The sequence below is a fragment of the Trypanosoma theileri genome (genome assembly GCF_002087225.1).
Source record: "Trypanosoma theileri isolate Edinburgh chromosome Unknown TM35_Tth_23_V1, whole genome shotgun sequence".
Taxonomy (NCBI): domain Eukaryota; phylum Euglenozoa; class Kinetoplastea; order Trypanosomatida; family Trypanosomatidae; genus Trypanosoma; species Trypanosoma theileri.
This window is the reverse complement of record NW_021639865.1, coordinates 1-11923: the sequence shown is the minus strand read 5'-3', so window position 1 is coordinate 11923 and position 11923 is coordinate 1. Positions and strand designations below refer to the sequence as shown.

The window sequence follows — 11923 nt, the reverse complement described above, 5'->3', positions numbered from 1 at the left end:
TACCTTTTATTTTTATTTCCATTCCTTTATTCGAAAAAGCAAAGACACGCCATCCATAGTATTTTTAAGTGCCGCAGCACATTCTGTAAACGGGACACTGTAATCACAACGCATCTCATCAAATGGAGGAATAGGATTCATAATATCTCCATTCTTTGGTTTATTTTCGCTACTTGCACTATCCAAGGTAAGACTTTTCCCCACTTCCGAAATGAGTTTCAAAAAGCTGTCGTGTGAATTTTCACAAAGTGTCAATTTAGAAAGGTAGGCATTGGAAAGTAATGTAAATCGCAAGGTATAAACAATGGCTTGTAGAAACTCATTTTTATCATGATGTTGCGTATATCGATGATGCAAATATTGGGCAAAAAATACCTCAGAAACTCCTAGAAGTTCCAACTTCTCTTCAATAACACCACTCAGGGCATTATGAGCAATGTGTAATGCTTTCTCACATATTTTCACAACAGAACTGTGTGCAACCGGATCGTAAACAGGTATTAACACAGTGGCCACATCTTTCTTCCCATATAACCAAATGCGTTCATCATCCAAAACCGAAACCTTTTGAACAAATCCAAGAAGAATTCTAGTATTCCGAATTCCCATATCTCCAGAGTTCATAGATAAAAGAAACTCAGAAAAACTATGAAACGGAGTAGCACCTGTCACCAATTCCACCATATGAGTGTAATTCAATGAAAGGCGTTCCAAAGGAACTATACCCAAGTCAAAGAGAGATTCTTTCACTTCAGTATCTAATAATCTTTGAGAGGCCACAAAAACAATATTCAGAGTTTGTAATAAACTCAAAAATGTTTCCAATTCTTTGCCTCTTATCTTAAGAGAGCATGAAAAAAGCAATAAATTACCCCCATGGTTATTAGAATTAAACAATAGTAGTTTTGCCTCAATACTTAATGATATACAAATCAAGACAGCGTTATCAACTATCAACGGTTCATCTAAATATTTTCTGTATAGTCCAAAGCAACTATCAATCTTTTCACCATGTGGGTCAATGGCAAGAAAAAATAATTTCTTCTGCTGAAGCGTAGCTGTCACCAGATATCTAGCAAGGCTAGAACAACACTTTTTTATAAGCAGATTATTTTCACTCAAAATAGACTCCATAACCTGTAAAATACTCAATTCGTGTGCTAATTCTCTTAAAGGGGATACATTTAAAAAGACAAAAGCCTCGTTTATCCAGTGTTTCACACAGGAAAGCGCGTGCACCATAATTCGGCGAGTAATTAAAGAAGGTTTCAATTCGTTACAGAGATTTCTTAAGGTAGAAAAAAGTCTGCATGACAGAAGAACTACCAGAAAATTAGATGCTTCTTTGACGCGAGAAGGTGTAACTGGACTGCAGAGTAAAATACAAGAAATAGATACAGATGAACCTTCTGGTGTCTCTCTAGCAGTCCCTGTTGCAGAATCTCTGATGGCAGAAATAATCTCAGAAGAAGAAATACAAAGGTCACCCGATTCATCTAAAAACAAAGGCCTCCCTTGAACACATATACTCCTGTAGCACTTTTCCACTAAATATAGTAATTTACTGCTCTCCATGATTTCTTAAAAGAATCATTTCCTTTTCAGGAAAAAAAAAGAATTCAACAAACCAAGATCTCTCACCAAAAAGGAAAGGGGTGTTTAAAAACTCTTCCATAGAACGAGAAAACATGAAAAAGCAAAAAAAAAGACACCCACCCATCTCAGTGACCATGAAGAAATAAAATGGGCAATAAAATACGGATGGGAAATAGCAAGAGAGAATTTATCCAAAAACTTTTTTAATTATTACTAAAAAAAAAATGAGTAAAAAATAAAAAAAAAATAATAATAATAATAATAATAATACAAGAAGAAAAAAAAAAACGGAATATTAAATAGAAGCTCAAAAAGAAAAAAGTTTATTTCTTACGCTAATTAGAAGAGAATGACAAAGGATAAAACTCATCTATACCTTTAAAAGCGTAGTTTAGGCTTCCTTCGATCAAAACAAAATAAAGTTCTTTCTTACCCTTAAGATAGTTTATTTGGAGAAATGTCATATTATACGCGGTTCAGCAGTCCCGTTTTTAATCCTCAATTGACAGTAAAGACTCCATCCATTGCATCTACAGAAGTGGTAAAAAGGTAAATTGAGATACTCGGAGCAATCCCTGCAACACACCATGGGTAGTTAAGGTTCCCCTCCAACGAATGTCATAAGAATTGGCGCTCGATATTTACTGGCATTTGTCTTTGGATAGAGCTGTGATTTTTAACGGAGTGGTTTCTGTCCACGAACCGCTGCCATTTCCACTTTCCTCTCCCACACAACATTTCGGGGACAAGATTCTATGTCAAAGGGACCCCTGACAACGTAGCGGACCATCCCTTTCGCGGCAACGAAGTCCTTCTCACTTTTCTGAGCGACAACAAAAACCCGCGAACCGAAAAACAAGGAAGACCAAAAACAAAAGAACCTTTTACCGAGGGAAAAAAAACCCTGGCATTCCCAGGGACCGAATTCGGGCAGCCCGACGGCACAAATTTTAACCGACAACTCTCGGAAAACGGCGGAGCAACTGGAACCTCAATTCCCGTTCCGGAGAAAAGAGGTTCTTCAACGCACCCCCTCCCCGCAACGACGCCCCAGCGAACGACACCAACCCCCCAATGCAGGACGGAAAGAACCGTGGAAACCAACAAAAGCACCCCCAGGAAAAGAAATTTTCAACGACCGCCCCGCCATAACAAAACCTTTAACCAATGGGGCCGCTCCATCTCGGCGGGGGGGTGGGAAAAGGTCGAGGGGCCGCTCCACGGAACCATTCCCCCCAAAAAAAAAGGACGGATACAGCTTCCTTTGCTGCAAACGTTATTCGTGAAATTCCCATTATATTTTTTGACCGAGCGAAAACTGAACCATTCCCTTCAAACACAAGACGCCGAGAGGGGAACAAGATCCTCGCAAAAGGACGAAAAGAGAGAACGCACACACACCCAAAAAGCAAACGAAGTGTTTTTTTACACAAAATGTCACAACATAAACGGATATTTCCTACAGAAAAGAACCACCACAGAAACTCGAGAGAATCTTATCCCTTCGCAAAACCCGCGCAATAGACCAAAAGACGGCAAAACGAGAAACTAAAAGGCTTCTCGGGAAAATGGAACCAAAGAACGTCAAACCCCATTGCTTGCATTGCCCCTGCTGGCCGGGACGCCGCCGCCGCCAAACTGCCAGAGGGGAGAAACCCGAACCGGTCGACGGCGCGGGCTTGCCCCATGCTCCTCTTTCCCGTCCCGCGGGCAAAGACCCCGGGCCGCGCGAACCCCGCCACGAAGTGAAAAAAGAGAAGTTTGGTTTTTGGAGTCCTCTGTACATTGGCCATCGGCAGAACCACGTGGGGTGTCGAAGTCCGTGTGGCTCAATGGAAGAGCATCTGACTACGGATCAGAGGGTTGCAGGTTCGAGTCCTGTCACGGATGTTTTTCGTTCACAGAAAAATCCGTCCTTCATTGGTGGTTTTTTTTTTTGTTTTTTTTTTTTTTTTTTTTGGCCTTCCGGGGGGAAGCGCGGGCATCCGAGGTCCTTCAGCAGCCATTCTGCATTACGAAATCAAGGGGCCGACACGACCCGCATGCTAAACGCCAAAGCAACATCTAAGGGAATGGGCGGAAGAACAACCGCGGCCTGGTTTGCTGTTGTTTTTCTTTTCTCTTGCGCAAGCAAAGAACCCCAACAGCCGTTGCCAGGCACCGCCCCCGCCGCGCGAGCGGCATCGGGGGGAACCTTGCCTAATCCCAATCCTTTTTTTTTTTTTTCAAACACCCGCAGCGGGAGAAAGGGTTAAGGGCGTTTCACCCGGCCCAGCCCCGCGCGGCGGGCCACGCCTCGCCAATTACGGCGGCGTTGGGGTAGGGAAACGGGGAAAAACAAGGCCCAAAAACCAACAAACCAATAGCCAAACGAGCCCCCACCGCCACAGCGCGCGGAAACCAACCTGGAGGAGCCCGCGGCTGCCCGAAGCACCGTCGCGGCATTTCCCCGCGCTACGGAAGGGCGGGCGCACCCCGGGAGACAAGTCCCCTCAGGCTTCCTCTAAGGGAGGCGCTTTGGGGAAGCCACAGGCGTGCCCGTTCGCGTTGGGAGTGTTGGCTGGCCCCGCTGGGGTTCCCCCGGCCGTCTCTTTGGGCGGGCGGGTGGCGCGCATCAGAGGAGCAATCGCGGCGGCGGATGCCGCCGCTTTCTGGGAGCCCCGGGGCTCTTGCCCCATTAAACCTCCTGCGGCGTGCCGTTGGCATTTCTCTGTGGGCAAATGGCCGCGCCCACGCCGTGCATTGTTTCTTTCTTGGGTTGTTCTGTTTGGTTTGGGGCCTTTCCCCACACACACAAAAGCACGTGGGCAGAGGGTTGCTTGCCCCATGCCCCGCGTTGCGGTTGCCGCTTTTCTTTTGCGTTCCATTTGGGGCCCCGGACCCCGCGCAAGCGGGGAGACCAGCCGCACCGCCGCAGCAACAGAGGAATTAGTTTTCCGGCCACCCTATCAAGAATCGAACGGGCAGCATGTTATGCACCAAGACGGTGCTGAGCGTGGCGCGTGGTGAAATCTAGGCAACTCTTCAGAAAGAGCGCTTTCCCATTAGACTCAACTTGCCTGGTGCAAACGGCCGGGGGTGGGCAAATGTTTCCTTGCGCAAACGCAACGTTCCACTTCCCATAAAACCACAATCTATTTTTCATATGTGTGTGCTTTTTTGTTGTTGTTGTTGCCACCGATATCACGGAGCTATGAGTGCCTATTCGATTGTTTCTCGCGGCGTGAGCCTTCGGCATTTCACCTTTTTAACGGTATTGCGCCAGGAAGCTTCGCACGTCACGCCTGGCCCTGGTTCGGCGGGGTCAAGTAACGACTCACCCAGCTGAAAGTGCGGCTTTTATACTTGCTTCCGTGCGCTTTCCACCAGAACTATCCGTTCCACCCCTGAAGCTGGAGCTCCAGGAAAATGTTGAATGGCTGAATTTCATCAGCGGAGACGCCGTGGCGGAGGGGCCTTATTAGAACCGAAAACTCCTTCTAATTTTTCTTGCGTTGCTGTCGCGGGCCCAGGTTTTGATATACAGAACCTCGTGGAAAGGAGGGAACTTTCCACAAGATGCCCCTATTTCCGCGGGGTTTCTGGTAAAACACAGCGCTTTCTCGAGGCCGCCCCGCCCCCAGGCTGGGCGCAAGACCACCCCCCTAGAGCAACCGCGCGCCCCATGCCTTGCAGCCGACCGGTCCCAAAAAGGCCCCGCATTCCATCAGCCAATTGGTTTCCCGTAATTTTGGGCTTTTAAGAGCTGTGCGGGTGCGGGTTAAAAATGTTTTTGTGATCGGTTCTCTGCGGCGCGCTTGCCCGGGCGAGGCGCCGCGGGCTCCCAAAATATTGGGGAAGGAAACCTTTTTTCCCGCGCCCCACACGAAACTAAAAATCGAATTAAACCTTTTTCCCATATTCAGAATGCGACGTCTATTTTTCAGCGCTGTACGATCATGCATTTTTGCACTGGCGAAGCGTGTTTGCAAAAAAAAAGCTTTCCGCACGGCGCCGCAACGGAGACACGCGCACGCACACCCCCATGCGGGCAAACAGGTTTGCGTAAGCAATGGTTTCGTTTTTCTTTTTCAATAATATTTTTCTTATGCTTGTGAAAGCTGACACCCCCCGGACGATTTTGTAGACATTAAGAACCCCTAAAGCCTTTCCTTTTGTGAGATGGTTGCTTGTTGTGCGGCTTGCCGCGGCTGTGGCATGGATTTGTTCTTAAAAAGTGATGCCTGCAGATTTTTAATGAGCAACGACAATCCACAGCAGCACCCACCCACGCGAAAGAAACCAGCAACACCATCAGGGGCACCCCGCGCCTTTCACGAAATAAAGAAAAAAACGTTATTCCCCCCCCACCCCACCCCCCAGACTTGCCCAAACCCCAGGCGGGACCAGCGCTGGCGAACGAGAAAAAACCGCGCCCGCACGCGCGGCTTGCACGAACAACGCGTTTAAAACAGTATCTGGGGAAGTGTTGGGGTGTAAATTTATTTTGACCCTCTTTCCCCCCCCCCCCGACGGTGGGGGCGCGCGTCGGGCGTTTTGGTCACAGGATCGTTCTTGGCGCTTTGGGCCGCCATCCTCCCCAGCAGCGTGCTGCGCCAAGGTGGTGTTGCAATTGCTGCCGGTGGCCGCTTTCACCGCCCCGAAGGGCCGTCCCACATCGGATTTTTATCCCACAATTGCATCGGAGCCGCCGCGTATGATTAAATAGATATGCGTTTTGAAACCAGAAGCGGCGAACAGCGAATGGCCATTCAGAGCGCCTTGCCTTTCCCTTTTTAAAACTACTTCCTGGCGCTCTCCTGTGGCGTGATCGGGGTTGCGGTGAATCCTAAAGGGAAAAAAAAGGAAACCGAAGCCACGCTTCCTGGTAGGAAGAGGGGGTTCAACGGCGTGAAAATGAGATCGAAAAAGAGAATCTTCCTTATGTTGCTTGGCTTTGTCTTCCCCTTTTTGGATCGATGTGTGGAAAATAAAAAATGCGGCCTTTTATTTTTTACAAGGCAGCAATGTCTGAATTAGTCAGGAATCCTTTGGGGCGTTCGCCTGCGATCAAACGAATTTGATTTGCCCCTTTCCCCCACGTCAAGAAGAATAAGAGAAGTATAAAACAGAAATCAATTTATTTAAAGACTATGACCAGTAAGAAAAATATGCTATGTGTTCTTGGCCTTGTCTTATCCACTCGCCTCCTTATTATTTAGGACCATCTATATACTAATCCTGGGCAAGACGCTCGTTAAATTTATGGGGTGATTTCTTGCTTTTCTTTAAACCTTTCACTTGCTCCAAAATGAAAGCGCACCTAGTCCAAAGATCGTGCGCCAATCACACACCGCGACGCCAACAAGGAGCTGTCATGTGCACAGGCGTTGTCCTGAAGCCAGGGGGCTCTCCTGGGTTGTGACGGTTTTCAGGATTCACCAGCGGAAAAAGCCGAATCGCAGATGTTGTACCCCACCTGCCCCTTGGGGCAGCCGCGGGGGAAGGGGTACTGGCACCCAACGAATTTGCCTATGTGGCGGGGGGCGCGCCCTGGGGGTAAGGAGGCCCTTTCCGTTTCTACTTAACCCAGTTTTTGATTTTACGTTTCTTGTAATGCCATAAAACCTGGACTCTGAAAACACTTTCCAAAGAAAGGTGTTGTTATTCCAACCAGGTGGCGTAGGGAATATCTGAATTACAAAAGTTTCTCGCGGCATTCCTCCCTCTATCCATTTTTTCAGCTCCTTGAAGAATGCCTTCTCAGAGGCAAAACGTATTTAATACGAATCCTGGTGGCCGCAGAATCTTTGCGAGTGCGCGTTCCCCTTGCAAGAATGAAAAGGAAAGAAAAAAATATTTATTATAGAAGCTTGTGAAAAGAAGATGCATCTGGATTTTGTCTATGGCAGTCTAGGTTCTGAGAGTGTTCTGATCTTCTTTCGTGCTGCTTTATTATTGGATGGGAACCTTTCTTTGTCAAGTGCACGCGTGCAATCGCGACTTTATACGACTTTAAATGGCGCCGACGTTTTAGCAAAGTCTGCGCAACCTTTGCTTGGCTAGGAACGGGGCTCTAAAACCCTTCTTTTCCTGTGTTTTAAGCTTTTTGGCTATGTGACATCCGCGTGCAATGCGCGGTTGCCGAACGCAATGGGCCACGTCACGACACTCGTGACGAACCACAGTGCTCAAAAAACTTTCGAGGGGCAGCCTCCTGCCGTTGGTGAATGTGGGGAGGCGCAGCCCCGATTGACTGGATCCCCAACGGTTTGCTTCGAAGGGCCGCAGGGCCCCGTTTGCATCTTGCTATGCGTGCGGCATCGCTTGATCGAATGCCCAGGGGTTCCACATTGCTCACCAGTGGCGTTCCGCTTTGGTACGGCGAACCTCCGGCACCTCCCATTTGGGAAAAATATACGCGGATAGCAAACGCCAACGCGAGCAAGATGCGGAACACCATCGATGTGGCAACAGAGACTCTCGTTGCCAGGGCAGTTTGAAACGTTTTGCCGAGCTCGCGGGAAACCGATGAAAGAGGAGAGCGCAATAGCCCTCATCACCGCAAACGGTTTGGACCCATGGGCAAATTTACAGTAAGCATGAACGCTGAGTGTCACGGTGTTCTTGGAAACAGTGCCCGTGGACATGCTGACAATGGGATTGCAGGAGATGGTGGCGCATTCAGAGATAAACCAGGACAGACTATTATCATAGCACTAGAAGGGCTAGAGCATTCCAGTCGCGCACGAATTAAAAGGATCAAATAGCGTTCCGCTTGGCGCGGATCACGGCGGGTCGATGGTCGGAAATCTCAACTTTGACGAAAAAGAATTTTCTGCAGGCCGAGGGTCGGAGCTGTGATTTTGGATGGGGCCGAGGTTACAAAAACAGTTAAAATGGATCCCCATCAAGCCTCCCGCTTTGTAAAAAAGATTCAGGGCAAGGGCGCGTTTGCTCCCATACGACTGCTGGCCGCTTTGCGCCCATAAGAGTACCCCACACATTTGACAACCAACAACGTGGAACGTATTCTGGCTTCATATGGTAGCACTGCTCATTCGAACAAGTGCGGTGCATTGAGGCACGTGGCAAAGTTGGTTGAGGTCCACGGCATGAATCCGCACGCGACCGCGCAACTCGCAAAACATGTGAATCCGTTTGACCTCCCGCAGGAAATGGCTTGATATCTTGCCACCACACGGCATTGCTCACAAACGTTTCTTCGGTGTCGGCGTTGGTGTGATAAAAGGTTTTTCATAGTGGTTTCGAGTCTTGGATTCCTCCCGAAAAGGAAAAGATAAAAAGAGGTCATAGTACGATCACACATCTTCGGCAGAAGCACGGACGAATTGCGCCAGTAGAGGAAGAAAGCACAACCCCTCTACAGCCAGTTCAGGCGGCGGTGCTTGATATTGGTTGGATTGTATCCTGGTTGGACGGGGAATTTTTTTTGTTGTTTCTAACACATTTGGTCTTTGCTGGGATTAAACGCATGCTAGCGTTCGAGAAAAAGTTCAAGAGTCATTCCCGTGGCGGACGCGGCTCTTTTGCGAGATGCGGGGGGCAATAACGGATGCCCCATCATTAGAAACAGGTTCCTCGGTCGTACCTTCTTCCCTCATTGAAGTAAAACCGTAGGAGAAACGCCAAAGATGGATAGCACAGCCGTGCGAGAAAAACAGCGCGACAACGCAGCAGGCGGTCTGTCATGTGGTGTCGCTTTGTCGGTGGTGGGCTTGGCGAAAGGGGTTAAAATTACAAAGGTGGGCGGAGGGGTCTGGGGAGGAAAGGGGCCTTAGAATCTGCCACTTCATAAGTCCTGTGGGGTTAGTCTTCCGGAAGAATAGAGAATATAATGTTTAGTGTCTTTTCTTTATTCTTCATGTCAAAGACTGGTTGTGGAGAATCAATTCGCACCTCATAGATTTTTTTTTCGTTTCTTTCTGTTAATTTGCCCAGCGGAGTTTGGCCAAATTAGGAAGCATTTTCGAATTTTGTAAAACCCCCTTTTTGCGGTGATAAGCTGTAGTTTCTCTGTCCTATTGTCCAGCAAGAGTTTCTGTAACAATTCAATGGGTTTGTGGGGCTTGCGCGGCGCCGATATTTTGCGTCAAAGGAGAAAAAAACTCTTTTTTTTTGTCGCGCAGGGCCGTTCCTATACAAAGTCTGCGCATTGATTGGCCAAGAAAATGCCGGAGGGCCGCAGCGCTGATGGTCTAGGTGGTTATGACGTCGCTTTAACACGGCGAAGGTCTCGGGTTTGAGTCCCGATCGGCGTATCTTTTCACCACTCTGCAGTGCCATTGGTAGGGCCCCACGTAATACCTTACCAGGAATTAAAATGTTGGTTGTTTTCTTTTTTTTTCTTTGAATTCTTTTGCCCCAGTAAAAGGCCAAAGATTATTATTATTATTATTAATGACAATCTGGTCTAAGAATTTCTTTGTCAAGCAGTATTTTCTATAACGTTTCTGCTTTTAAGTCGCGTGGCTAGGCCATATGTTGTTTCGCAGTCTTTTTTTTTGGTTTGGTGCAAGGGCGGCCTCTGGCCCAACCTTTCCCCATGTTTCATCGCGCGTCCCAACGCGGAATATTTTAAGAAATTATAGGTAAAAAAATTTCGCCAATTTATTTGGATTACGTTGAGGCTTTTAATGCGCACAGGCCGATCGGGCAGGGTGAGGCCGGCTTCTGGACGCCAGCGAAGGGACCAGAACCCTTCCACAGGCTGATTCCAATTTCCCTGGCCCCTCTCTGGCTCCAAAACGGGGTGTGCGGGCATAGGTTGTGCTGATTCTTCTCAAATGAAGTATTGGTTTTTTCACAAATAGGGGAACGGATTTGGTAAATGACTAAGCTTGCGAGCGCTACCAACGTGCTCTGGATTCCTGCCCGCGAAAGCTGTGGAAAAAACCGCCCCAAGCTTTCTGAAGAAGGCCGTCCGCCATTATTGTCCCATTCCTGTGGCAGAAAATGGCTCGTGTAGACTCCTATAAACTTACAGGTTTTCTGTGGCGAGAGCGAATCCGCAAAAAAAAAAAAATCCATTTCAGGGCTCTGTAAGAATCCTTGTTGTGGGTTTTTTTTCTCCACTGACGCACTTTGGCTTCCCTTTTTCTTCATGCCCTCCCCACGTTCAGTAAGGTCTGTTTTGCCCAAGATGAAGTCTACCACAACCACTATTTTTCTACAGCTTCAGAGAGACGCAAGCCGCTAGCATTTCCGTTTGCGTCCCATTATGTTCGAGAACTATGCCGCAGAATATAAATTATAACCTAATGGCCGTTCTCTGCTTCCAATTGCGTGGCTCGATTTGCTGTCGCGGTGCCCTTGGCATGGGCCGAATGCGTTGCCGGACGATCATTTCCATCGGTAAGGCTGATTCGTTTATTGGCATTTGCAATTTAAGCTTTACTTGAAACGCACTGCTGCCCAGTTACACCGGGTGTGAGCCCACATGATGACCACCAGATTCATGTCGTTCCGAGCGAATTTGGAACCGTAATTGTTTCCTTTTTCCCCACTTGAGCATAGAATTTTCTCCCAATCCGCATTGCCAGCCATAAAAAAGAGAATGAAACATATACTAGATGCGTAAACCTCACATTTGCCACCCAAAGCGAATGAACACAAACCCATAAATACGGCAACCCGTCGGCACTAGCAAACTGTCTAGGCATAATGCTCCGATTTTTTATTTAGAATCAATAAGCGGGGCCGTGATGACCGTTTTCTGCATTTTTCCACAAGGGCAAGGTTGAAACACCAAGATGGTGGCTGGCGATAATTCCACTGGACTGAACCTGCAACGGAAAAGAAATGAATAAACATCAGTCTTCAAACCTTACAGCGTCTAGAGGGAAAGGAAAAAAAGTATTGCGCAATTTCACTGTTGGGTCTCTTCCACCTCCTGATTATCTACAAGCCGCTGGAGGAATCTAAACCATTAATTCATCCTTAATATTGACGAAAAGAAAATCCTAAAGGCCCGTTTTAACCCGCCACAAAGAATGGCGAAAGGGGATGTGTTCCGTGGACCTTCAACAACCGAGCGTTTGCTGGTTGCAATGCAAAGCGCAAATTGACGAAAAAGAGATATTCCTATTTCAATATTTTTTTCTGCACAACAACGCAAGTCTTGGCAACTACTTTCGAAAGGTGTAAACACCATTATAAGTTTTACCCAGCGTAACATTAGACTATTCATTTCCGAAGCCACATTGCCCAAATGTTCCCTCCCACTACAAAAAAAAAAAAAAGAAAACAACCAACATTTTAATTCCTGGTAAGGTATTACGTGGGGCCCTACCAATGGCACTGCAGAGTGGTGAAAAGATACGCCGAT

General features: G+C 47.5%; 7 protein-coding genes across 7 annotated transcripts; 2 read left to right on the top strand and 5 right to left on the bottom strand.

Annotated features, from left to right (window-relative positions):
* Positions 1 to 12: 12 nt before the first annotated feature.
* On the bottom strand, positions 13 to 1575 carry TM35_000231060 (uncharacterized protein; the record flags this gene model as incomplete). The annotated part of the gene is made up of 1 exon (XM_029027346.1): positions 13 to 1575. One exon carries the CDS (start codon positions 1573 to 1575, stop codon positions 13 to 15), a length of 1563 nt encoding a protein of 520 aa, XP_028881201.1.
* Positions 1576 to 2763: 1188 nt separating this feature from the next.
* Positions 2764 to 3120, top strand: TM35_000231050 (uncharacterized protein; the record flags this gene model as incomplete). The annotated part of the gene is made up of 1 exon (XM_029027345.1): positions 2764 to 3120. The coding sequence occupies one exon, from the start codon at positions 2764 to 2766 to the stop codon at positions 3118 to 3120; it is 357 nt and encodes a 118-aa protein (XP_028881200.1).
* Positions 3121 to 3164: 44 nt separating this feature from the next.
* Positions 3165 to 3851, top strand: TM35_000231040 (uncharacterized protein; the record flags this gene model as incomplete). Its single annotated transcript, XM_029027344.1, has 1 exon — positions 3165 to 3851. One exon carries the CDS (start codon positions 3165 to 3167, stop codon positions 3849 to 3851), a length of 687 nt encoding a protein of 228 aa, XP_028881199.1.
* Positions 3852 to 7766: 3915 nt separating this feature from the next.
* On the bottom strand, positions 7767 to 8225 carry TM35_000231030 (uncharacterized protein; the record flags this gene model as incomplete). Its single annotated transcript, XM_029027343.1, has 1 exon — positions 7767 to 8225. The coding sequence occupies one exon, from the start codon at positions 8223 to 8225 to the stop codon at positions 7767 to 7769; it is 459 nt and encodes a 152-aa protein (XP_028881198.1).
* Positions 8226 to 9552: 1327 nt separating this feature from the next.
* TM35_000231020 (uncharacterized protein) lies at positions 9553 to 9882 on the bottom strand (the record flags this gene model as incomplete). Its single annotated transcript, XM_029027342.1, has 1 exon — positions 9553 to 9882. One exon carries the CDS (start codon positions 9880 to 9882, stop codon positions 9553 to 9555), a length of 330 nt encoding a protein of 109 aa, XP_028881197.1.
* A 333-nt stretch (positions 9883 to 10215) lies between these two features.
* Positions 10216 to 10701, bottom strand: TM35_000231010 (uncharacterized protein; the record flags this gene model as incomplete). Its single annotated transcript, XM_029027341.1, has 1 exon — positions 10216 to 10701. The coding sequence occupies one exon, from the start codon at positions 10699 to 10701 to the stop codon at positions 10216 to 10218; it is 486 nt and encodes a 161-aa protein (XP_028881196.1).
* Positions 10702 to 11524: 823 nt separating this feature from the next.
* Positions 11525 to 11923, bottom strand: TM35_000231000 (uncharacterized protein; the record flags this gene model as incomplete). The annotated part of the gene is made up of 1 exon (XM_029027340.1): positions 11525 to 11923. A coding segment is annotated over one exon (399 nt), but the record flags the coding sequence as incomplete, so codon positions are not given.